We start from the raw sequence: 25,581 nt of genomic DNA on the forward strand, positions 1-25,581 counted from the left end.
AATCTGTTCCTCTAAAAGGCTTCAGAAGGCCCTGGTGCCATTGCAGTCAGTGCTCAGACCCCTCAGAGATGGCTCAGACTATGCCCAGGCCCTGTGCATCGCTTGCCTTGGACCTAGCAGCTCTCCTCCAGTATCGCTGTGTGCATTATTGTGGAACCCCAGCCTGGTTTGGGTTGAAGGGACCTTAAAGCTCCTCCATTCCCAACCCCTGCCATGGGCAGGGACCCCTTCCATAGAGCAGCTTGCTCCAAGCCCCTGTGTCCAACCTGGCCTTGAACACTGCCAGGGATGGGGCAGCCACAGCTTCTCTGGGCACCCTGTGCCAGCGCCTCAGCACCCTCCCAGGGAAGAGCTTCTGCCTAAGAGCTCAGCTCAGTCTCCCCTGGGGCAGGTTATGTTTAATCTTCATGCACCCCTCTTTCACCGGGCAGAGCTCCCACCTTGGGAGTGGGTGTAAAGGGTGGGATTTCACCCTTGATTTCCATAAACCTTTTGGAGAACCATGCAGACAGTGACTTGGGAAGCAGTGTGCTGTGGCACAGCGCTGGTGCCGCCACAGCAGCAGGGGTGGGGAGCAGTGGCTGTGTCCCTTCAGTGTAGGATTATGTGCTTGGGATTGACTTGTTATTTGTCAATATGTGGATCTGCAACAGAACAAAGATCTTAACATAGCTCCAGAACACAATGTAAGGGAGTGATCTTGCCCAGATGTTGAGCTGGGTTGGATGAGCTGCCTCTTGCCCAGATGTTGAGCTGGGTTGGATGAGCTGCCTGTTGTCCAGATGTTGAGCTGGGTTGGGTGAGCTGCCTGTTGTCCAGATGTTGAGCTGGGTTGGGTGAGTTGCCTCTTGCCCAGATGTTGAGCTGGGTTGGATGAGTTGCCTCTTGCCCAGATGTTGAGCTGGGTTGGATGAGTTGCCTCTTGCCCAGATGTTGAGCTGGGTTGGGTGAGCTGCCTGTTGTCCAGATGTTGAGCTGGGTTGGGTGAGTTGATTCTTGCCCAGATGTTGAGCTGGGTTGGATGAGTTGCCTCTTGCCCAGATGTTGAGCTGGGTTGGATGAGTTGCCTCTTGCCCAGATGTTGAGCTGGTTTGGGTGAGTTGCCTCTTGCCCAGATGTTGAGCTGGTTTGGGTGAGTTGCCTCTTGCCCAGATGTTGAGCTGGCCCAGATGTTGAGCTGGTTTGGATGAGTTGCCTCTTGCCCAGATGTTGAGCTGGGTTGGGTGAGTTGCCTCTTGCCCAGATGTTGAGCTGGGTTGGGTGAGTTGCCTCTTGCCCAGATGTTGAGCTGGGTTGGGTGAGTTGCCTCTTGCCCAGATGTTGAGCTGGGTTGGGTGAGTTGCCTCTTGCCCAGATGTTGAGCTGGGTTGGGTGAGTTGATTCTTGCCCCGGTGTTGAGCTGGGTTGGATGAGTTGCCTCTTGCCCAGATGTTGAGCTGGGTTGGGTGAGTTGATTCTTGCCCAGATGTTGAGCTGGGTTGGGTGAGTTGATTCTTGCCCAGGTGTTGAGCTGGTTTGGATGAGTTGCCTCTTGCCCAGATGTTGAGCTGGGTTGGATGAGTTGCCTCTTGCCCGGATGTTGAGCTGGGTTGGATGAGTTGCCTCTTGCCCGGATGTTGAGCTGGGTTGGATGAGTTGCCTCTTGCCTGGATGTTGAGCTGGGTTGGGTGAGTTGCCTCTTGCCCGGATGTTGAGCTGGGTTGGGTGAGTTGCCTCTTGCTCAGATGTTGAGCTGGGTTGGGTGAGTTGATTCTTGCCCCGGTGTTGAGCTGGGTTGGATGAGTTGATTCTTGCCCAGGTGTTGAGCTGGTTTGGATGAGTTGCCTCTTGCCCAGATGTTGAGCTGGGTTGGATGAGTTGCCTCTTGCCCAGATGTTGAGCTGGGTTGGGTGAGTTGATTCTTGCCCAGATGTTGAGCTGGGTTGGGTGAGTTGCCTCTTGCCCAGATGTTGAGCTGGGTTGGATGAGTTGCCTCTTGCCCAGATGTTGAGCTGGGTTGGGTGAGTTGATTCTTGCCCCGGTGTTGAGCTGGGTTGGGTGAGGTCCCTGCTAAACCACACTTCTCTGCTCTTTGCCTTTCTCTTCATCTTCTATCAGTTATTTCAATAAAAGGATGAAAAGCAGTTCCCTCTCTTGAGGATGAGGCCGAGGTCATTTTGGAGCTCGTGTTCAAGCACCTCTTGCCCAGAAGCAGATCAGGCATCAGCAGAGGCTGTGGCTCTCACAGATGTTGGTCCTGGATGCACATGCCAAAGCTCCCATCCATGGCACATGGGCTCTGCCCTGGAGCACGGGGGTGCTCCGTGGCCAGAGCGACCTCTTTACTCCCATCCTGGTTTCCTTGGTCCGTTGGGAACTTTGTGTTCACCTTTGTTAGTTTGGCCTTTTGGGAGCAGGATTTGGCTGTGTTTTGAAGACCTGACTGGGCAGAAAGGGACCGACAGAAACAAAGGGTGGTTTCAGAATGCCCTAACTGTGGGTGAATTTTCACGCAGCAGCCTCATGCTGCCCTTAACTCATCACTGCCTTTTCCTTTCTGGAAGTGGATGTTCAATGGAGTTTCAGCTGACAGCAGTGACCTCAATTAAAGCAAAGCCCTGTCCCCGGTGGGGATCTCTCCTAATTACTGCTCTATTTCTGCTCCACGCCCACTCCAAAGGCAGCTCCAGCACTTCAGGGGCAACTCTGGTGGAGGCTCATCCCGAGGAGTCCTCGGGTGCTGTTGGCCTGGTTTGCTAAGGAAACGGTTTATGCTGCTGCTCCATCAGGCCCTGGCTCCTGTCAGCCTGGGCTCAGGTACATTACAGAAAGAGGACTTGGAGACAGGAGCTTGCAGAGAAGCACAGAATCCTGGAATGATTTGAGCTGAAGGGACCTTAAAGCTCCTCCAGCCCCAACCCCTGCCCCGGGCAGGGACCCCTTCCATAGGGCAGCTTGCTCCAAGCCCCTGTGTCCAACCTGGCCTTGAACACTGCCAGGGATGGAGCAGCCACAGCTCCTCTGGGCACCCTGTGCCAGCGCCTCAGCACCCTCCCAGGGAAGAGCTTCTGCCTAAGAGCTCAGCTCAGTCTCCCCTCGGGCAGGTTAAAGCCATTCCCCTTGGCCTGGCCCCACAGGCCCTTGTCCCAAGCCCCTCTCTGGGTTTCCTGCAGCCCCTTCAGGCACTGGAGCTGCTCTCAGGTCTCCCCTTCAGGAGCCTTCTCTTCTCCAGGCTGCCCCAGCCCAGCTCTCTCAGCCTGGCTCCAGAGCAGAGCTGCTCCAGCCCTCGCAGCGGCTCCATGGCCTCCTCTGCCCTCGCTCCAACATATCCGAAGGGCAGATCTGTTTCTAAGGAGTCCTTGCTGTGCAGCTCCATCCATGAGCTGCTCCTGGAAGGAGGCGAGGGCGCATCCTGCATCCTCCTCCCCGCCTGCTGACAGCGATGTTCCCGCACAGCAGCACCGTCCCCTCCTCCGAGTCCTTGGGGTTTGTTGTGGAGATCCTGTGCTGGAGGGAGCTGCAGGAGATCACTTTTCCCTCCTGTGCTCTGAGCTAAATATACAGAGCAGCAGCTGATCCCCTGCCCGGCGGGAGCTGGCAGCCGCCGCCTGTGCCGCTGGGTGACATTGCCACGTCCCCTCCCGGTCACGAGCTGACGGGCACCGGCTGCCCTGCAGGAGCTGGGCTGCCTGTGTTATCCCTCACCCAGGGCAGGAATGGGACCCAGGGAATGGCTTGAACCTGCCCGAGGGGAGACTGAGCTGAGCTCTTAGGCAGAAGCTCTTCCCTGGGAGGGTGCTGAGGCGCTGGCACAGGGTGCCCAGAGAAGCTGTGGCTGCCCCATCCCTGGCAGTGCTCAAGGCCAGGTTGGACACAGGGGCTTGGAGCAAGCTGCTCTATGGAAGGGGTCCCTGGATGTGGCAGGAGTTGGAGCTGGAGGAGCTTTAAGGTCCCTTCAACCCAAACCATTCCCTGATTCCATGATGAACTGAGGAGATGAAGTCATTTTGATCAGAGATTATCAGACCAGAGATGCTGCATCTCAGATGTAGCTGCGCTTTGCCATAGCAGTTATGAGCCTGTGGATGTAAGAATAAGAAAGGCAGGTGAAAGGTTATCTCTAGTTTTAAATGCTTCTCTTCTCCCTCAAAGCTGAATCAAAACCTAATCCTGCTGTTTCTTCTTCTCCTAGTTCTTGAGGGAGGACTTGAATTACCACGACCCCACAGTCAAGCACAGCACCTTCCATGGGGAGGACAAGCTCATTAGTGTGGAAGACCTCTGGAAGGCCTGGAAGACATCTGAAGGTAATAAAACCCGAAGAAGCTACTTGAAACAGCCCGTTCTACCCCCCGTGCCATGAAAGGGATGAACACCTTGGATTTCATCTAACCTTGGCAGCACTGTGTGTCCCTCCTGGGGTGTACATGCTGCTGCCTTGGCTGCCCTGTCCAGTTCTCTTCTAGCTTCCTTTTTGGGTGACATTGCAGGATTGCATTGGTCTTGGTACTTCCAGTCTGTTGATCCTGGCCTCTGACAATGGCCATAAAGGTATAAATTACTGTTTAGTTTCCCTGCCCTTAGAAATGTGCATTGAAATACAGTCAAACACAGTCCAATTCCAGGTTCTCCTTCAAATAGAATCATAGAATGGTTTGGGTTGGAAAGGACCTTAATATCATCCAGTTCCAACCCCCCCGCCATGGGCAGGGACACCTCACACTAAACCATGGCACCCAAGGCTCTGTCCAACCTGGCCTTGAACACTGCCAGGGATGGAGCATTCACAGCTTCCCTGGGCAACCCATTCCAGTGCCTCAGCACCCTCACAGGAAAGAATTTCCTCCTTAGATCCAATCTAAACTTCCCCTGTTTCAGTTTGAACCCATCACCCCTTGTCCTGTCACTGCAGTCCCTAATGAAGAGTCCTTCCTCAGCATCCTTGTAGCCCCCTTCAGACACTGGAAGCTGCTCTGAGGTCTCCACACAGCTTCTCTTCTCCAGGCCGAAGAGCCCCAACAACCCAAACACCCCCTTTCAGGTGGTTCTGGGGTAGCAGCATCCTTAATGTTCCGCAGAGCTGTGTGGGAGCTCCCGTGCAGATCATGGTTTCCTCAGGAGGAATTTGCTGAACCTGAAAGCTCCTTACTCTGGTGAAGAGAAGGGGGGTAAAGTCCTAAGCCTGGAAGTGGACACAGACCCATGCGATGCAGAACTGAGCCCGTGGCAGGGGCTGGGAACTGGATGATGGCAAGGTCCTTTCCATCCCCAAGCATTCCATGATCCTCTGTTACGTGCAGGCTGTTAAGAATTGGCATTATCCATCCTGGCGCGTTCACCTGTGGAAGCTGAGTCACTGCTTGGAAACTTCCTGAAACTTCTCGATCTTGGAAGGAGCTTTAATGTTCACTGACTCTTCCCTGCCTGCTGCAGGCTGCCCCATGCGCTGAGCTCCTGCAGTGCTGGGTGTGTGCAGGCACCAGGAAGGTGTCCACGGGGGTCAGGAAAAGAATCACGGAATGGTTTGGGATGAAGGGAGCTTAGAGCTCATCCAGCTCCGACCCCTGCCACGGGCAGGGACCCCTTCCATAGAGCAGCTTGCTCCAAGCCCCTGTGTCCAACCTGGCCTTGAACACTGCCAGGGATGGGGCAGCCACAGCTTCTCTGGGCACCCTGTGCCAGCGCCTCAGCACCCTCCCAGGGAAGAGCTTCTGCCTGATGTTTATTCCATTGTGCAGCTGCTCATGGATGGCTTTGCCTGAAGTTTGTCTGGATCTTGGCTAGGAAATGGCAGAAATCATTAAGGGATGTGGGAGAGCATCCCATGATAGTCCCCAGGTCTCTTTAATTGCTGAGCTGCTTTTGCTCTCCCTGTTGTGACACACACAGGACCTGGCATGTCTCTGGGCAGAGCTCCTGTGCCATTTTTTCCTTGTGTTTGGATTTAGTTCCTGCTCTGGTTTTGCCTCCCCGGCACTCTGCACATGCACTGATGAATTGTTACTGCTTCCAAGGGGTGGTCTCACAGGGAGCCAGTGTTGGAGTTTGAACTCAAGAACTGGTAGGATTGGGCTTGGAGAAAAGGTCTGCTCCGGATGTGGGTGCGAGAGGGCACCGGGGTCTGATGGGGCCGGGAGCCCGGGGGAGGTGGTGCCTGTTGCAGCTGGTTTCAAGCCGAGCGCTTTTCCTGCCTCCTCTTGTTGTTCCTGGGCACACACGTAAAGTGAAAAGTTCTTTCTGCCCCCTTATGCAGAAATCCAAGGTGATGCTCACGTAAAGTGTAGGACTTGACAGATGAAGCCCAGGGCTCTCCACTGGGGCGGCCGGTGGGATCCTGGCACAGGATGCAGGGCACAGGAGCTGCTCAGCTTTGCAGGAGGTGATGCTGATGCCACCAGCTTGTTTCCCAGGGATTTCTTGCCCAAAGAAAGACCTCTGGGGATGGAAGGCCAAAAAGAGGGAGAAGTTGAAGGCTTCCAAGGATCCTGGGGGCGAGGGGGGGGTGTGCAAAGCCAAGAGGTGTCTGTTGGCGTGGGGAGATGGAGGGACCTTGAGGGACAAGCCTGGAGTCACTGGCAGTGATGGGGACACCCTGGCAGGTCGGGGGGGGCAGGCAGCAGCGGTGCCCACGCTCCTTCTGTGCCGGCAGGAATCTGCATGGGGAGCTCCAGGGCCCAGCACTTCACAGAGGGCTCTGCAGAGCCTCTCTGAGTCCTGCCCCCGTGGGCACCATTCCCACCGCAGCTGGTGGCTGCTCCGGGGCAGGGACAGCCGCCGGCCGGGGCCGAGTGCCCTGGCCTCGTGCCCCGCAGCGCTCTTATCCCGCTGGGCTCCCTGCTGGCAGTGCTGCTCCCAGGGAACCGGCATCCCCCGGCCTGCTCCTGCTCTGACATCGTCCTTGTGGCCACAGGAAGCTGGAGAGGGGCTTGGGACAAGGGCCTGGAGGGACAGGGCAAGGGAATGGCTTGAACCTGCCCGAGGGGAGACTGAGCTGAGCTCTTAGGCAGAAGCTCTTCCCTGTGAGGGTGCTGAGGCGCTGGCACAGGGTGCCCAGAGAAGCTGTGGCTGCCCCATCCCTGGCAGTGTTCAAGGGCAGGCTGGACACAGGGGCTTGGAGCAAGCTGCTCTATGGAAGGGGTCCCTGCCCGTGGCAGGGGTTGGGACTGGATGGGCTTTAAGGTGCCTTCATCCCAACCCATTCCATGATGCTGTATCCACAAAGCAGGTTTCCCGCGGTTCCTGGCTGAGCCACCATTAACTGTGGGGAGTTTCCCCCAGTGAGGGACTTTGCTGGTGCTGCGTTTGCCAGCGTGTATCCGTGACTCATCATGGAGATGACATCTTCTTCTTAAGCCTTGCTGCCGTTGCTCAGCGCTTGGCTCTCGCTCTGTCATCTTTCCATCAAAGGCGTTCAGCTCCCTGGAGGATGTTTCTCATGCTTGTGGGACAAGTCACCGCTGACATTCAGGCTGTGCCGTGGAGCACTGAACTGCTGCAGCTCACCCTGGAGCCAGCAGGAAACGGGACTTCTCTCCTCTTGGCTGGTGGAAAGGGCACGTGAGAGAGGGACCAGCAGCATGCAGGGTGGTGACCGCCAGCACAGTGCTTGGGGCTGCTGGAGCCTGCCCCATCCCTGGCAGTGCTCAAGGCCAGGTTGGACACAGGGCTTGGAGCAAGCTGCTCTATGGAAGGGGTCCCTGCCCGTGGCAGGGGTTGGAGCTGGAGGAGCTTCAGGTCCTTTCCAACCCAACCCATTCCGTGATCCTGTGACACTGAAGGGGTGCCAGAGGCACCGCCTGTGCTCGCTCCGTTGTCTGATGGCCTCATGGCCTGGTTTATTCTTTCCTGAGCTGGAAGCACAATGTAAAACCAAGCACCATGAAGCCTTTGTTGTCAGAGGCTGCTGTGGGGAGCACACCCGTCCTTTACCTTCCCTGGTGGTGTCTCCTAAGGGTAAACGTGTTGCAGCCCATTGTGCCTTCCTGAATCTGTAGCAGCCTGTTGTGTGCAGGACGGACTCCCAGGAATGATCACACCAGCCACCATGTAGGGGCTGAGGAGCTGCAGGATTGCCTGGAGCATCCCAGGGGGATTATTTCTTGGCTAATAGTCCACAGGATTTAATACCTCGATCCAGCTCACTGCCTACTCAATAGGAATGTGTTTAAACATCAGGGCTGTCCCTGCCTGTGGCAGGGGAGTGGAACTGGGGGAGCTTTTAGGTCACTTCCAGCTGAAACCATTCCGTGGTACTGAACTCTGGTGATACGTTGCTGAAGGTGACAGGGTGAGCTGTGCAGGTGATGTTGTGCTCTTGTTGCTGGTGCGATGACTTCGGTTGCTCACTAAAAATACTAAGCTTGCTCTCTGCCTCTCCTGCAGTGTACAACTGGACCGTGGACGAGGTGGTTCAGTGGCTCATTACCTACGTGGAGCTGCCACAGTATGAAGAGACCTTCCGAAAGCTGCAGCTGAGTGGACATGCCATGCCCAGGTCAGTGCTCCCCACATTGTCCCGTGTTCCTCTGGGACAGTGCCGGGGAATAAACCAGAGCTGAGGCGGCTCGTAACATCCCCTCTGATTCCTCGGCACCATAGAGCCAAGTGGCATTCCTGCTCCCCTCCAGTTACCTTTGGATGCTTCTCCTTTGCTGTGGTCCTCTGCAGGGAGAGATTTATCCTTAGGTGAGCGTGTGTCTGCTGTGGGTGAAGGAAGAGGCTGCACTTGCTCAGAGGAGCTGTGGCTGCCCCATCCCTGGCAGTGCTCAAGGCCAGGTTGGACACAGGGGCTTGGCGCAAGCTGCTCCAGTGGAAGGGGTCCCTGCCCGTGGCAGGGGTTGGAACTTCACTTTCTGGGTGTTATCCAAGTAGCATTTACATTCCCAGTTCAAGGGCTACTGGTTATGTACCTCTGCAGCACTGGTGTGTGGTGGTGGGAATCCATGCCCCTTGATGCTCCAGCAAAGGAGACCTGAGCCTTGTGTTCCTCAAGAGAACGAGATGGCTGAAACCAAAGAGTTCAGTCCATCTCTATGGGTATTGTCACTGAAAAGGGGCTCAAACTGACAGGGAAAGCAGGTTTTGAGGCAGTACATGGTGTGCCCCAACATTTCTTCCATGTGAGAAGTGTGGTTTTATGGTCTATGGAAGATGTCAGGGGCTAGCAACAGAGCTCTGGTTAAAAACAATAATATCTGGGATTGGACACCAAAAGATGAGTTTTGATGAGAAATCAGGACCTGAGTTCTCAGTGAGACACACGTGGTCTTGGGTTTTCCTTCTTTCTCCATGTAAAGCCAAAGACACTGCTGCTTATCTCTTTCATGAGAGATCCTGTGTCAGAGGTGACAGTATCTGAGTGATTTCTTTAGCTGTGACAGCCTAAGCAGGGAGCTGTCAGCTCCTGCTCCTTGCGTTTCTCCTCCCATAAGCTCCGTGTTACTAATGTTTGCTCAGTTATTGATCCAAACGGACACGTCCAACCCTACTTTCCTTTCTGACTGATCTCCAGGCTGGCAGTGAACAACGCCACCATGATGGGCAGTGTGCTGAAGATGACAGATCGAAGCCACCGGCAGAAGCTGCAGCTGAAGGCTCTGGACACGGTGCTCTTTGGGCCTCCTCTCTGTAAGTGCCAGAATTGAGAGTCCTTTGGCTGCTCCTCACGAGGCTCTGCCTCTGCTCAGGCTTGAGCAGCAAAGATAGATCTGTGGGCAGCACACTTTGCCCTGCACAGGGGACCTCATCCCTGGTGTAATCCCTCTGAAACAGGGATGGGTTTGTCCCTGGGTCTATCAGAGCAGCTCCACAGCCCAGCAGCATCCTGCCCGCTGGGCTTCTGTTTCATCTGTGCTGCTGCAGACCCGCTGTCCTGCGGGGATCTCCTGTGTCTCTAGGGTAAAACCTTCCCATGGTTCCTGTGCTTTGGTGCGGTGCAGCTGCCCAGGGCAGCGCCCTGCCTGCTCCCTGCTCCGGAGGGAAGCTGCTGCCGGGACCCGCTCCATCATCCCTGGGGCTCCTCAGTGACTCAGGCTGCCTCCAGATGGGGGAAACGGCTTTATCCTGGATGGGGAGGCATTTGGGATGGATGAGAATGAGGGACTCGGCTCCTTTGATGCTGATTGCAGGCGTCTCTTGGCATCTGGAGGCTCTCTGATGCTTATCTTGGCGCTGCTGGGGTGCTCCTTTTGCATTCGTTCTGTCTGGCTCATGTCTAGTGTCTATTAAAGGGACTTTTGTCTCTCTCCCTCTTACTCATGCCTTTGTCATGAGCTTTAGGTGCACTGGGGAGCTGAGCAGGGCCTGTTCCTGCTTGGAATCCTGCAGAAGAGATGGATTTTATGGCAGTTGTGTTGCCTGAGCACACATTGACCCCTGTGTGCTGGGGCAACAGCACAAGAGGGACATGGAGCTGGTGGAGCGAGGCCAGAGGAGGGCACGGAGCTGCTGCGAGGGCTGGAGCAGCTCTGCTCTGGAGCCAGGCTGAGAGAGCTGGGCTGGGGCAGCCTGGAGGAGAGAAGACTCCTGAAGGGGAGACCTGAGAGCAGCTCCAGTGCCTGAAGGGGCTGCAGGAAAGCTGGAGAGGGGCTTGGGACAAGGTTCAAGGCCAGGTTGGACACAGGGGCTTGGAGCAAGCTGCTCCAGTGGAAGGGGTCCCTGCCCGTGGCAGGGGTTGGAGCTGGAGGAGCTTTAAGGTCCCTCCCAACCCAGACCAGGCTGTGAACAAGCCCAGCTCCCTCAGAGAGAAACGATGTCTTCCCCTCACTTTGTTGGGTCTGAGCCCCCTGTCCTTGCACCTTCCTTGTTTTCGGTCCGTGTTCAAGTTCCTGAGAAAAGGTGCAGTGAGGTAAATCCTGGGAAGAGTGGCTGCACGGAATGAACCCGAGGCTTGGCACGGATAGAGCTGGAACGGGGTGGTCCTGGAGGTCCCCCCTAACCCAGCTCCGCGTGGGCCCCTGCGAGCGGGGAGGATGAGCAGCCCGGGCTCTGCACTCGGCCTCTCTGCTCCGGCGTTCGAAGCACGTTCCTCCAGGCACCGTTTGCTTCTGCCTTCCCCCTCGGTCACTGTGGTGTCAGTGCTGGGGCCGGGGGCTGGCAGAGAGCTGCTCCCACTGCTGCCCAGCCCCGGGGCTCCTGTGCTCTGGGGAGTTTTTGGGTAGCTCTGGGGTGCTCTGTGAGTGCTGAGTGCAGGGGATGGCTGGAGCTCGGGGGCCCTGCTCCGTGCCTGAGGAGCTCCTCGTGCCGTGCAGCTCCGGTGGCACGGGGGCAGGAACATCCCGTGCTACCCTGATGAAAGTGCTGGGTGAGGCAGTGAACGTCCTGGTTGGGGTTGCTCAGATCACGGAGCAGGAAGTTCGGGTTGTTGGAGGCTGAGCAGCTTCCGTGGGGGATTGTGGCAAGAGGAGGCAGGCTTTCAGTATCGGCTGCACTAGAGTTTGGTGCTTTTTAGGAGGTGACACCTGGTGCTTTGTGCTCGTCGTGGTTTGTCTCCAGCTCACGCTGTGGTGTGTGGTGAGAGGTTGTTTATCCAAACCTGATTCCTTAAGGAAGGCGTTGCGAAACAGCCACTTTCAGCAGCCCGGAGCAATCGGCACGGTCGGGAAGTGCTCAGTGACCTTTGAAGCAGCTCAGAGCAGTGATGGATTTAGTGCTTCTGGATGAGTTCCTGCTACAGCCCTGCTCGGGTGCTCAGTGCAGGTGGTCTCCTGCTCTGTGCTGCTGAGAGAGCGGAGCTGCTGGTGGTGGGATGTGGCTCACACGTGCAGGTTTGTTCAGCCTGGAGAAGGCTCCTTAAGGAGAGACCTGAGAGCAGCTCCAGGGCCTGAAGGGGCTGCAGGAAAGCTGGAGAGGGGCTTGGGACAAGGGATGTAGGGCCAGGCCAAGGGGAATGGCTTGAACCTGCCCCAGGGGAGACTGAGCTGAGCTCTTAGGCAGAAGCTCTTCCCTGGGAGGGTGCTGAGGCGCTGGCACAGGGTGCCCAGAGAAGCTGTGGCTGCCCCATCCCTGGCAGTGTTCAAGGGCAGGTTGGACACAGGGGCTTGGAGCAAGCTGCTCTATGGAAGGGATTGGGAATGGAGGAGCTTTGAGGTCCCTTCAGCACAAACCAGGCTGGGGCTCTCCGAGTTTCATCAGGCGATTCAGCCAAGTTACTCCTGTGCTCAGGGCTGCCTTCCCTGGGAGAAGAAGCCCGCTTGGCTGAATTTAAACCATGGCAGCTCCCCGCACGTTCCTTCCCAAGAACAGCACTTGAGTTCTGGTTATCCTGCGCTTGACGATGAAGCGTTCTAGGAAGCAGAATTTACACCCCGGCCGAGTGCTCCTTTGCGTTTCCTTATCCTCTTGTCTGGAATGGAAGCTGCTGAGGTTTGTCCAGCGCTGCGGAGCTGAGCCTGCCTGGCCCTGGGCACTGGAGGTGACGCAGCTCGAGGTGGGGCTGGCAGGGATTGCCCTGTGCTACACCTAAACCTGCCTTAGCTGAGGCCCTGTGCTGCGGGGCTGGAGCACGGCGGGAACAGCAGCCGAGGAAGCAATAAAGGAATAAAAGGCTGGAATAGGTGTGGGTGGTGGAAACCAACCCCCAGCAAGGCAGGCTGGCAGCCTCCTCGGGGCGTGAAGGCAGAGCGATTCAAAGCTGCCTATCTGCAGCAGCTTGCCAGGAGCTGCTCCTTAGGAAGAGGATGTTGTGATATTCCATCCGGGATGGAAACGGGGCCAGGGTTCATCTTGTTTATTCCTTTAGTGCGGAATTTACAAGTGAATGTTCTCCAAAAACTGCTGGAACTCGTCTGCGGCGCGTTTGGCGATGGGTCCTGTGCTGGGAACGGGAGGGGAGCAGTGCTTGGGTGTCAGATGAGGGCTGGAGGAGGGTCCTGTCCCTCCCCATGCGGGGAAAGACCCCTCCCTGCAGGCAGGGGCAGGTGTGTTTTAGCTGTTGTCATAAATCCCTCAAGGAAGAGACCTCAAAGCTCCTTCAGCCCCAACCCCTGCCACGGGCAGGGACCCCTTCCATAGAGCAGCTTGCTCCAAGCCCCTGTGTCCAACCTGGCCTTGAGCACTGCCAGGGATGGGGCAGCCACAGCTTCTCTGGGCACCCTGTGCCAGCGCCTCAGCACCCTCCCAGGGAAGAGCTTCTGCCTAAGAGCTCAGCTCAGTCTCCCCTCGGGCAGGTTAAAGCCATTCCCCTTTCGCCTGTCACCATCAGTGTCCCTGGTGAGCCTCCCCCTGCACCCATCACCCCATTCTGGCCATCCCTCACCAAGGTCATCTCCCTGTACCCAACATCTGTGTGTCCACTGGTGCCTCCCAGTACTGGCTTTGCCAGTTTGGCTCCAGGATGGGTTTCCTGGTGCTGCTGGGCTCAGGGTGCTGCAGGAGGGAAGATGCTGCTGGTCTCTGGTCCAGCCCCCGTGTCCCTTCTGCTCACTGCAGAGCCCCTGGCCTGGGCTGCTGCACCTCTAGGCTGGCCGCAGGACCTGTCTGCACTGGGGGAACGCTGCCAAGTCACAGCTGAGGTGTTCCCAGAGGTTGAGGCTGGAACGGTCCCTGGTGGAGGGGAGCGGTGCTGCTGGGGCTGTGCTGGAGCAGCTTGTCTCACTGAGGAGCAGCCCCGGTGGCTTTGAGATGGTGCCAGGGTAGTTCATCTGCTTCTGGGAAGAATACAGCTCCTGGAGCAGCTCGGCGGTGTCTGGAAGGGGTCCAGGTTTGCAGGAGAGCTGATCTCAGTGAGGAGGTGGTTCCTCCTCTTGGTGTGCATCTGGGACGCTGCAGCCTTGGTGTCAGAGCAGCACACGCAGCCCTCGCCTCCCCATGCAGTGAGTGGGGTTTTCTTCCCAAGCTGGGATCTCACTTGCTGGGATCCCACAGCTCCTATCTCTTGTTTTTAATGCTGTTAATGCATTGATCCAGGGCTGGTGGGCTGGGGAGAGCATTAAAAGGGAATGACGCATTGATAGCTTTCAGCAGGAGCTGATGTTCAATCCATAGAATTCCAGAGGTGAATGTCACAGGTATTTAAGGAACAATTTATTGTCCTAAAGGTAAAATCATGACAGAGTTCTTCATGAGCTGTGGAAGTGTTGCTGAGCCGTGATCCTTACGGAGATAAGGATGGTCTCTGCCGAAATCCTGTTCATCATTCCTGATGGATGGGAGGGGATTATTCCTTAGCTTCAGGAACTGCGGAGGGGGGGTCCCTGAAAGCTGCATGGCAGCTCCTACCCCACTCCAGGAGAACAGGAGCAGCTCCTGTGCCCAGCTGTGGCTGGAGCCCCACCAACAGTTACCTCCATCTGCTTTGCACCAGGGGCCCCAGGTCCAGCCCTGTGAGGATGTGCTGGTCCTCACTGCCCTGTGAGGATGTGCTGCTCACCACTGCCCTGTGAGGATGTGCTGGTCCTCACTGCCCTGTGAGGATGTGCTGGTCCTCACTGCCCTGTGAGGATGTGCTGCTCACCACTGCCCTGTGAGGATGTGCTGCTCACCACTGCCCTGTGAGGATGTGCTGGTCCTCACTGCCCTGTGAGGATGTGCTGGTCCTCACTGCCCTGTGAGGATGTGCTGCTCACCCCTGCCCTGTGAGGATGTGCTGCTCACCCCTGCCCTGTGAGGATGTGCTGCTCACCCCTGCCCTGTGAGGATGTGCTGGTCCTCACTGCCCTGTGAGGATGTGCTGCTCACCCCTGCCCTGTGAGGATGTGCTGCTCACCCCTGCCCTGTGAGGATGTGCTGCTCACCCCTGCCCTGTGAGGATGTGCTGCTCACCCCTGCCCTGTGAGGATGTGCTGGTCCTCACTGCCCTGTGAGGATGTGCTGCTCACCCCTGCCCTGTGAGGATGTGCTGCTCACCCCTGCCCTGTGAGGATGTGCTGCTCACCACTGCCCTGTGAGGATGCTCATCACTGCTCTGAAGTTCAGTGCAGAATAGAAGCTCCTTGGTGAGGAAAACTCCCAGCACAAACACTGCCTGAGGAGACTGGATGGAGAGCAGCCCTGAGGAGAGGGACTTGGGGTCACCATGACCTGGCAGTGGGTGCCAGAAACCTCCCATGTGCTGGGCTGTGTCCCCAGCAGTCCTTAAAGCTCCTCCAGCTCCAACCCCTGCCACGGGCAGGGACCCCTTCCATAGAGCAGCTTGCTCCAAGCCCCTGTGTCCAACCTGGCCTTGAGCACTGCCAGGGATGGGGCAGCCACAGCTTCTCTGGGCACCCTGTGCCAGCGCCTCAGCACCCTCCCAGGGAAGAGCTTCTGCTTAAGAGCTCAGCTCAGTCTCCCCTCGGGCAGGTTAAAGCCATTCCCTTGGCCTGGCCCTACAGGCCCTTGTCCAAAGGGGTCTCAGGGCATGTTCATTCTATATGCAGACCATCCATCCCGCTGCATCAGTATATTCCTATACAGACAGGATACTTGGCTGGTTTTATCTGTTCCCTGTGCTGGCTCATGTCTGTTCCTCATTTCTGGCTCTCACTCAGGCAGAGCAGTTCCTACCAGGCCCAGACAGCAGCAGCTCACTCGAGTCACTCCAGGAATGGTGTTTCTGCTCATGAGGGTGGCCCTGTTAGACTCCAGCACCTTCAGGCTGATCTGACTCCCGGTGCAAAGCGACCTACAGAGAAACCAAAGCTGGGCTGTGACCAGAGGGAGCCCATGGGGTGTAGTTTGGTGCCGTAACCAGGTCAGACTCCAGCACTTCAGCACATTAAAGATCACTGCAGGCCATGGGTGTCACTGGCAATGAGCCCCATGTGATGTGTCCCTTAGGATGCAGTCAGAGGAGTCAGAGCATTCTCATCCATCATCTGCTGCTGGGGCAGAAATGACCTCAAAAGCTGTTGTTTTTATGGCATATCTCAGCTGCTCTTGGCTGAAAAATAACTCTGAGCTGGAGATCTAGTACCAGGCTTTTCCGTGGTCTCAGGTTTAATGCCTTACTGCTGGGACACATCTGCTCCTCTGGCTGAGGGTCTGAGTCCAGCTTAGTGCCATCTTCTGCTCCACTGCTTTTGCAGCTGGTGTCTTCCCCTGTCCCTGTGGCTCAAGGAAACCCCAAGTAAATCCTTTATTGGGGATGCACGAGAATGTAAAATCGTATTTCCAGCCTCTGCCCCCAAATGCTGAATTCCATCAAATCCAGCATCTTTTCTTCCCAATTCAAACACCTCAGCATCCTCCTTCAACACCTTTTCATCTTGGCTTCCCTACGCTTTGCATAGCAGCAGTGATAACCTTTAGCTTCTGCATCTTCTGTCCTGACTGAGATTCACAGTGGTACGGGGATGAGTTAAAGCAAACATCCATGTCCTGTATTGGCTTCACCGTGAGATTTGGGTGGACACTAAATACTGCTCTTCCTTAGCTGGGGAATCCTGGCTCTGGTTTCTTCAGCACTGAACGCACACTCGGTGCCTTCCCCTCTCTCACGTCTGTCCCTGCTGTTTGCTGACGGATGGAAAGGGGGTTCCCATGGAGCTGGAATCCTGGTGGGAGGTTCTGCAGCTTGGCCCTTTTGCACTGGGTCTGCCCCATCTCCGCAGTCACAGTCCCAGCTCCTCCATCCTTGTGCTTGGAGTTACTTGCACGGTGCCGGAGGAGCACGGTTGTCCTGGGGGTGCCTGTGTCACGTGTTGCCAGGCAGGGTATGTCTGTTGGATGTGGAACTGAACCAGTTGTCTTCTCTTTGCTTCTGCAGTCAAACGGAATCGATGTTTTCAGTATCGTCCTTCCCTCTATGGAACCTTCCCCACAGCTCCCTCTAACACCGTCTTAGGTCCCGTGTCCCGCTCTGGTGTTCATTGTCATCTCTTGAATTCAGTGCTGCCTCTGGTCTCTTCCAGTGACTCGGCACAACCACCTGAAGGACTTCATGCTGGTGGTGTCCATCGTCATCGGAGTGGGTGGCTGCTGGTTTGCCTACATCCAGAATCGCTATTCGAAGGAGCACATGAAGAAGATGATGAAGGACCTGGAGGGACTCCACAGAGCAGAGCAGTCTCTCCATGACCTTCAGGAAAGGTACGTTTTGCGTGTCCACCCAGCCCGAGCATTCACCAGGCTGTCGCTTGTACCTGCAAGGTTCTTACTCCCTTAGGTTTCACAGATAATAGAATGGATTGGGTTGGAAGGGAGCCTAAAGCTCATCCAGTGGAAGGATGAGCCATGGGCAGTGGAAGGCTCCTGCCCCGGGCAGGGACCCCTTCCATAGAGCAGCTTGCTCCAAGCCCCTGTGTCCAACCTGGCCTTGAACCCTGCCAGGGGTGGGGCAGCCACAGCTTCTCTGGGCACCCTGTGCCAGTGCCTCAGCACCCTCCCAGGGAAGAGCTTCTGCCTAAGAGCTCAGCTCAGTCTCCCCTCGGGCAGGTTCAAGCCATTCCCCTTGGCCTGGCCCTACAGGCCCTTGTCCCAGGCCCCTCTCCAGCTTTCCTGCAGCCCCTTCAGGCACTGGAGCTGCTCTAAGGTCTCTCCTTAAGGAGCCTTCTCTTCTCCAGGCTGGACCAGCCCTGCTCTCTCAGCCTGGCTCCAGGGCAAGGAATCAAAGGGTTTATGGAGCAAAACATCCATCTGAGCAGAGGGGATGGGAGCTCCTGTTGTACTCACAGTGGTCACTTTGCTTTGAGGGCCTCCTCTATTTCAAGTAGGCACTTCCTATTCATTCACAGTTAAGTATATGGGAGCAGTGGAATTTCACACAGTGAAAGTGGTGTGGTTTCTACTCCCTGTCTGACTCATAGTGACAGTATATTGGGATCCCCACTCCCTGAAATTACAGTTTAAATCCATACCTGGAGGGGAAGAAGAGCCTCTTAAAGGTGTCACAGGAATCCTGATCATGCAGACTTTGGCATCCAGGCTGGTCAGGTTGTTTCATGCTGGCTTTTGATGGGGAAAAGGCATGCTGAATCCATAGAAGCAACAGAGGAATTGCTCATCCCCTCTTGAATCCTGTCTGCACGGTGATACCTGCCTTCAGGAGTGCTGCCTGGGAAGGATGGACAAAATACATCATTTTGGAGGATTCAGTAGGAAGCCCCATGCTGGACCCTGGGTTCTTGCCCCACTGCCCCTTTGTTTCTTGCCCTGAAGACAGGCTGAGAGAGCTGGGGAGAAAGGAGGGCTCCAGGGAGGCCTCAGAGCGGCTGCCCCAGGGCTGCAGCCTCTTCTTGCCTGTGTGCCATGAGCAGCCTTCAGGGTCTCTCTGCTCCTGAGTTTTGCTGGAAGGGCTTTTCCTTCGCGTGTGACCCCATCAGTTGGTGTCTGGGGGGGCAGACACTTGAGAGAGCACCAAGGTGAGGGTGCCAGACCGGGCACGTTCCCCGCAGGAATGCGGATACGTGACCTGCGTTCCCTTTGGCACAGGGGTAGAATACAGGCATTTCCCCTGCACCTGCCGTGGTGCCAGCTCTGCCCCACAGCTGGTTCCACAGAGCTCTCAGGAATTCCAGAGCACAGGTTGGAAGGGGCTCAGAGAGAAGGAGGTTTATTTCCCCAGGCAGCAGGAGGTGGGAATTCCTCCCCATTGTCCACCTGGAGCCGCAGGGCTGCAGGCAGGGCAGGAGGTCTGCCTGGTGTCACTGAGGAGCAGGTCCCAGCAGAGCTCCAGGCACCCTCTGCTGTGGATGCAGGGTGTGGGGAACGACCTTGGGCCCTGCTGCCGAGGGCAGAGCCATGTAAACAAGTGGATGTTCCTGGGAATCAACTAATGCTCTAAAGCCAGAGAGGAAGAAACCCAAAACCACCAACACTGGACATAGCTGAGCCTTAAGCCAGAGCAGCTTGTGTTGTTTCTGCAGGGAGAGCTTGTCCTCTGCAGAGGGCACCGAGCTGGAGCTCAGGAGGTGGGAGCTGCATCCCTGGGCATTGTGGGGCATCTTGGTGCAGGACTGAGCTCATTCTCCTCCAAAGGGGGAATACACCTTCGCTTCTTCATCCCGGACCCCCAGCGAGGTTCAGCTGTGGTCCGCAGCCGCTGTAGGAGCGGCAGAACCTCCAAACAGCATCAGTTGTTCTGAAGTTCTGCTCAGAAACTTCTTTTCCAGAGCTTGAAGGGACCTCCTGTCCTGCCTCACTGGAGCTGCGTGCTGAGCAGACCTGCAGAAGGTGTGTGGTGCCTCTCCAGTTACCTGCCAGCTGCTAGTGCTGGTGCTGATGAACAAGTCCAATGCCTCTGGAAGAGCTGGGAAGGGAGGATGGATATAAAAAGTCATTTTTTTGTTCAGAATACCTTCTGAGAACGTCCTTCACCAGTGACACTTTCCAGTCAAATGACCCATCAAGATCAAAAAGCTCATGTCCTAGCATCCTACTGAGCATGGAAGATGGTGTGAAGATATGGATGACATCGGCTTCTTGCCCTCATTGCCCTTTGATTTCTTGCTCTGGAGCCAGGCCGAGAGAGCTGGGCTGGGTCAGCCTGGAGAAGAGAAGGCTCCTGAAGGGGAGACCTGAGAGCAGCTCCAGTGCCTGAAGGGGCTGCAGGAAAGCTGGAGAGGGGCTTGGGACAAGGGATGTAGGGACAGGCCAAGGGGAATGGCTTTAACCTGCCCGAGGGGAGACTGAGCTGAGCTCTTAGGCAGAAGCTCTTCCCTGGGAGGGTGCTGAGGCGCTGGCACAGGGTGCCCAGAGAAGCTGTGGCTGCCCCATCCCTGGCAGTGTTCGAGGCCAGGTTGGACACAGGGGCTTGGAGCAAGCTGCTCCAGTGGAACAGTCCCTGCCTATGGCAGAGCTTGGAGCTTGGAGGGGCTTTAAGGTCCCTTCAACCCAAACCAGGCTGGGATTCCATGATGATTTCATGCTTACAAGTGTAGCTCTGTGTTGTCTTGTAGAGCTCAGGGCACGTGGTGCCCCCGTGGCTCAATCATCTGGGCCTGAAGGTGGCTGCACACACAGTCCGTGGTTCTGTCCATGGCCAACATGTGAACAGGGGCTCTGTGTCAGGAGAGCAGGAGGTTATAATGGAGATCACAGCGTTAGAGTGCCTTTGGGAATTAGCTGAAGGACAAAATTCCTTCCCTCTTCTGCGTCACAGGACAGGGGAATTTCTCCTTTAATGAGAGATATTTTGGTGGTTTGGGATTCGCACAGGCCTAGTATGGAAGAGCTTTAGGGCTGCTGCTCAGGGCAGAGAGCGTCGGCTTATCTGAGAACATGGAATGTCCTGGCAAGAGCCTCTTTGAATTGGGGAGAAAACACTTGAGTTTCTCAGCAGAGCTGTCCATTGGAACTGGGCCTTTTCCAGGAGGAGAGACAATGTGGTGGCAGAGAGAGCCACGCTCTTCTAACTGGCCCACGAGGAGCCTGAGGAAGAGGGGTCCTTGCTGGGGCTGTCAGGGGCTTCACTCTTGGCCCCAAAGGCAGCGATGGGTCCCTGCTGCCTGTGCATGCCCAAGAGCACACCCAAGTGATGCCCTTCACCACCAGGCTGGGTACCTTGGTGTGTGCTGCAGGGAGCAGCAGTGTTTCCCTTTTCTGGTCTGGGATGAGCAGGAGCTGCTCCGGAAGGCCCACGGTGCCCCTCTCCAGGTGGGATCTTGGTCAGGTCCAGCTCACTGAGTGCCGCTGTCCCTCTCCTCTGTCATAGGACACATCACTCTGCTGGTGTGCTTTCCAGTTTGGATGTTGATCTTGAGGGGAGATGATTTTACGAGCTTGAAATACTTATTTCTGGTGGAGACGATTCCACTGGGGGCTTTTTCTTTTCATTTTATGGATAGTTTTACATGGTCACTGGGAGAGCTGGGCTGGTCCAGCCTGGAGAAAAGGCTCCTGAAGGGGAGACCTGAGAGCAGCTCCAGTGCCTGAAGGGGCTGCAGGAAAGCTGGAGAGGGGCTTGGGACAAGGGATGTAGGGACAGGCCAAGGGGAATGGCTTTAACCTGCCCGAGGGGAGACTGAGCTGAGCTCTTAGGCAGAAGCTCTTCCCTGGGAGGGTGCTGAGGCGCTGGCACAGGGTGCCCAGAGAAGCTGTGGCTGCCCCATCCCTGGCAGTGTTCAAGGCCAGGTTGGACACAGGGCTTGGAGCAAGCTGCTCTATGGAAGGGGTCCCTGCCCACGGCAGGGGTTGGAGCTGGAGGAGCTTTAAGCTCCCTTCCACCCAAACCAGTCTGGGATTATGATTCCATGAAAAACACCAAAACCATCCAGACATCACTGAAACCCTGAAGCATCTCATTGTGGTTGTGGTGGTGTCTCCTGCAGAGGGCCGAAGCTTTCCAGCTTCAATGGTTGAACCTTGCTGAATGGGTACAAGGACCATGTTAGTACTTCTTGTTGCCATATATATAATTCCTACCGATTTCATTGTGTTATGAGGAAAAAGAATAACTTCCAGGCAAGATTAAGACATGTCTCTGTTTGAAGGCTCTTGCAAGGAGAACATCCCATCTGGCTGGTTAGACCGGCTGAGGCAGATCTTCCTTTTTTGATTCATTAAAGCAAAGCTCTTCAGTTTGTAAAAACACTGAAACTTGAAGTTAATTTGAGGCTTAATGGGAATCCTGGGAACACTTTGGAAAACGAAGGCAGTTCCTGCTGTGTGTTTGATAACTGAACCTGTCACTCCGGAGGTGATTTGGTTTCTCCCTGGCCGTGGGGAGCTTTCTCCTTGACGTTCCCCACAGAGACCCCTGTGATCCTAACCCAGGGTGGCTCGGCGCGGGGCTGGGGAGGTGGTGGCCGGGCAGCCCTCGCGCGGTGGCCTCCTGTGCCTGTGCCAGCGGCGCAGCCAGCGCGGGGCTCTGCTGTCCCGCAGGCTGCAGAAGGCGCAGGAGGAGCACCGCTCCGTGGAGGTGGAGAAGGTGCACCTGGAGAAGAAGCTGCAGGACGAGATCAGCATCGCCAAGCAGGAGGCCCATCGGCTGCGGGAGCTGCGCGAGGGCACCGAGAACGAGCTCAGCCGGCAGAAGTACGCGGAGCAGGAGCTGGAGCAGGTAAGGCAGCAGGAGCGGCTCCTCGCCCTGCCTCCTCCCCTGAGGAGCCCAGCGCTGCTCTGCTTCCCCTGCTCTGCCTCGTCGCTTTGCCACTGCCCTGCGTGGAGGGAGGGATCTGAGGGTGTCTTCCCCTCCCCTGCACTCTGTAACCACGCTGCTGTGCGCTGGGGTCTGGAGCAACGGGCTGCGGCCACGCAGCATCCCGTCCTGTCCCACAGCAAGGGCCTTGAACCTGACCCGGAGCTGCACCCTCGGGTGACTTCTAACTCCCACTCCCAGCCCTGAGCTCGCTCTTTTGTATCTCTTCATGGGTTTAGCAGAGATTTGTGGTGACTTTGCTTGTGCTTAACGTGTTTTCTGGTGGATCAGAGAGGTGTGAGAGGCAGATTTGCTTCCAAGGAAAGTCAGCACTAGATGAGAATACAGCAAAGTTAGAGTTGGGATGCAGTTCTCAAATCCACTAGTTTTATGTTTAGATGAGCAGGACAAACATGTCCCCAGCTTATACATCCTAATGTAGGTCTGGAATATTGTGTCTAAGGCTGCTGCTGGGCACAATGAAACACACTGGGTCCAGAAGGATACACAGAGCATTTGTGAAATAGTTCGTTGTAGGCTCAAACCCTCAGACCTTCAGCAAAGGTTGGGGGGGAATAATGGAAATCAAGGATGGTGCTCATGGCACCTGCAGTAACAGAGGGCAGAGAGTGAGCATCTGGGAATTCCCTTTGCCCAAAGCCACAAATCCAGTGGCTGCTTCCTGCTCCCCAGGCTCTGGCCTGACTGTAATTTATAGATCAGTTCAACCTGAGCTGGTGTGAGCTGGAATTGCGTGAGCCAAGCAAGTGCCTTGGGAATTCTGAGGCCATCAGCACATCCCCAGCCTGACCAGGTCCAGTCTTTCATTGCCACCATGGAGGATGGGGAAGAAAACACAACAGGAATTGAGGGGTTCCACTGACAGCGGAGGAAGAAGTGTTCTGGGCCATCAGGTCACCAGGAACCACGGGGCAGTGTAGCCCAGGTGTGCTCAGTCTGCACACAGAAAGTTCCCTTCCTGCTTGGAATATCAACAGCCCAGAGATCCACAGGTGCCTGGGACCAGCTTTGCTCTGGTGATCACGGAATCCTGGACTGGTTTGTGTTGAAAGGGACCTTAAGGCTCCTCCAGCTCCAACCCCAACCCCTTCCACTGGAGCAGCTTGCTCCAAGCCCCTGTGTCCATCCTGGCCTTGAGCACTGCCAGGGATGGGGCATCCTCCTAACTGCTCATCCAGCCTCCCCCCTGAGTCCCTGAGCCCCATTTCAGGACACACAGCGGGACGTCCATACTCACACAAACAGAAATCCAGGCACTTTGGTTTGGGCCGCTAAAGAGGGGTGTGCAGCCTTCCTCTTGTGGCGCCGGGCCCTCGTACCCAGTCTGCTCCTCACCATCCCACCTCCCCTCCTCTTACGTTTGGTGAGACACCCGGGGAGCGGGGGTGACTCAACTGCTCTGTTGTTTCTTAGAGGCCTGCGGGAGGGATGCATTGCCAGGGTGAGTATTGGTTTTACCCAGCTGACCCACACTGTGTGCCTATAACATGATCACCGTCCCAGCGAGCTGTAGACCACCACCAGCATTAACCAGTCACTCCCACTGACCAGAAACCTCATCCCATTTAAGACATTGTTGGGTCCAGCGAATATTAAACCGAGACCCCCTTTTGCAGCAGATGGTTCTTAGCACTAAAGCGATACTGGGGGGGCTGGGAGCTCCTGCTGGAGCCGGGGGGATGAGCTGGAGCTGCAGTGTGTTTTTGGGATGGGACTCTCCCATAGAGGGTTGTTCGAACCGATCCTCTCTCCTCACTAGCTCATCCTCCCCCAGACCATGACCCCAGCCAGGGCGGCAGCCCCAGAGATCATTCCTTGCCCTAGAAAGTGTTCTGATCAAAGTGGGATCTTGGGAATCTTCACAGGAGAATGTGGCCTCACAAAGTAACTCCTGCCTGCGTTGGTTCCCTGCAGAACCAAGGGGGTTGTTTTGGCCACTGCTCCTTGGCTGTTCTGCACCACTGCCCTTCTCCACCAGTGCCCAGAAACATTCCTGACAAGGTCTGAGCACTCCTCTGCCCCACGTCCCTCGTGTCCCATTTCCTCATTCTCCATATTCCTAAATGCCGGATGCGTGTGGATCGTGGTCACTTCTGCCTGAGGTAGGAGCGGCGCTGCTGGTGTCAGAGGGATAGAAGCAGACCTGCCTGGGGTCAGGCATTCTGTGCCAGTGATTCAGGCCATGTTGTGCTCAGCAGGACCACATCACACCTAAGGGATATAAGCAGTTGACCTCTCCTGTGTGGTGCCTCCTTGCTCCTTCTTGATGGAGCTTGCAAATGTCCTCCAGGATCCATCCAGAACGGGACTTCACAGGATCTGTGCGTAAGCCGGTACCTGTGGCTCCCTGGAAATTACCCAAACACCTGCAGGGCTTGTGTCAGGCTGCTGAAGTCTCTCTGCTTCTATGCAATGGCAGAGAAGTGTTAGTGCTGGGCGCTAGCACTGAATGCTCTGTGTGAGGTTTGGGTCTCTCAGACTAGCTGGTCACCAGCTTCTGGTTTTGTAATGGCTCCTTTCTGCAAGATGCAGGAAGTGTGTGGAGGAGGCTGAGCTGGGATGGAGGAGAGTAACACAAACATGGAAGGGGTTGGAGGGGACCTTAAAGCTCCTCCATTCCCAACCCCTGCCCCGGGCAGGGACCCCTTCCGTAGAGCAGCTTGCTCCAAGCCCCTGTGTCCAACCTGGCCTTGAGCACTGCCAGGGATGGGGCAGCCACAGCTTCTCTGGGCACCCTGTGCCAGCGCCTCAGCACCCTCCCAGGGAAGAGCTTCTGCCTAAGAGCTCAGCTCAGTCTCCCCTCGGGCAGGTTCAAGCCATTCCCCTTGGCCTGTCCCTCCAGGCCCTTGTCCCAAGCCCCTCTCCAGGTTCCCTGCAGCCCCAGCAGGTACCAGGAGGCTGTTGCCTGTCGATGGCCGCGCTGCCGCGCTCCCTCTCCCTTGCCCACCACCTCTCCAAGCAACTTCTGCTCCTGTGCTGAGCGAGATGAGCCCCGCAGAGCCTTCCCCTTTCTGCCGTTGTCTGACAGGGGCTGGGCTGGCCGCGGGCGCCGGGGGTGATGCTGCCGGGGCTGGGGTGCCCTCCGCTGCTGCAGTGCAGGGCTGCTTGTCCCGCAGGTGCGCATGGCGCTCAAGAACGCCGAGAAGGAGCTGGAGTCGCACTGCAGCTGGGCTGCGCCCGAGGCCCTGCAGAAGTGGCTGCAGCTGACGCACGAGGTGGAGGTCCAGTACTACAACATCAAGAAGCAGAACGCCGAGAAGCAGCTGCTGGTGGCCAAGGAAGGGGTGAGAACATCCCCGTCCACAGCGTGGGTTGGGAGTGCAGCTGGCACAGTTGGCTGCTCTGCACCTTCTTCATTGCCGTTTTAATCATAGAATCCCAGAGTGGTTTGGGTTGGAAGGGACCTTAAGGGCACCCAGTTCCAACCCCCTGCCGTGGGCAGGGATGCCCCACACTAGACCGTGTCGTCCAGCCTGGCCTTGAGCACTGCCAGGATGGTGCTGAGCCACGGCCTGGCCAGGGCATGCCCGTGACCTGCGTTACCACGTCCTCAGTGTGCTGCAGCCCAGGGAAGGTGCAGAAACGGG

General features: G+C 56.4%; 1 protein-coding gene across 8 annotated transcripts in view; it reads left to right on the forward strand.

The window, feature by feature from the left end:
* Window positions 1-25,581, forward strand: part of STIM1 (stromal interaction molecule 1) — a 62,821-nt gene that overhangs the window by 23,873 nt on the left and 13,367 nt on the right. For all 8 annotated transcript variants that reach the window (XM_057412683.1, XM_057412687.1, XM_057412684.1 and 5 more), the window contains exons 3-8: window positions 4,172-4,286; window positions 8,362-8,473; window positions 9,491-9,606; window positions 16,809-16,986; window positions 21,718-21,895; window positions 25,111-25,278. In XM_057412683.1, the coding sequence (XP_057268666.1) occupies window positions 4,172-4,286; window positions 8,362-8,473; window positions 9,491-9,606; window positions 16,809-16,986; window positions 21,718-21,895; window positions 25,111-25,278 (867 nt within the window). The remainder of the gene's footprint in view (window positions 1-4,171; window positions 4,287-8,361; window positions 8,474-9,490; window positions 9,607-16,808; window positions 16,987-21,717; window positions 21,896-25,110; window positions 25,279-25,581) is intronic.

This window comes from Pezoporus wallicus, unplaced genomic scaffold (assembly GCF_028554395.1).
Source record: "Pezoporus wallicus isolate ANWC-B61680 ecotype Strahan unplaced genomic scaffold, APGP_CSIRO_Pwel_v1 contig_8783, whole genome shotgun sequence".
Classification (NCBI taxonomy): Eukaryota; Metazoa; Chordata; class Aves; order Psittaciformes; family Psittacidae; genus Pezoporus; species Pezoporus wallicus.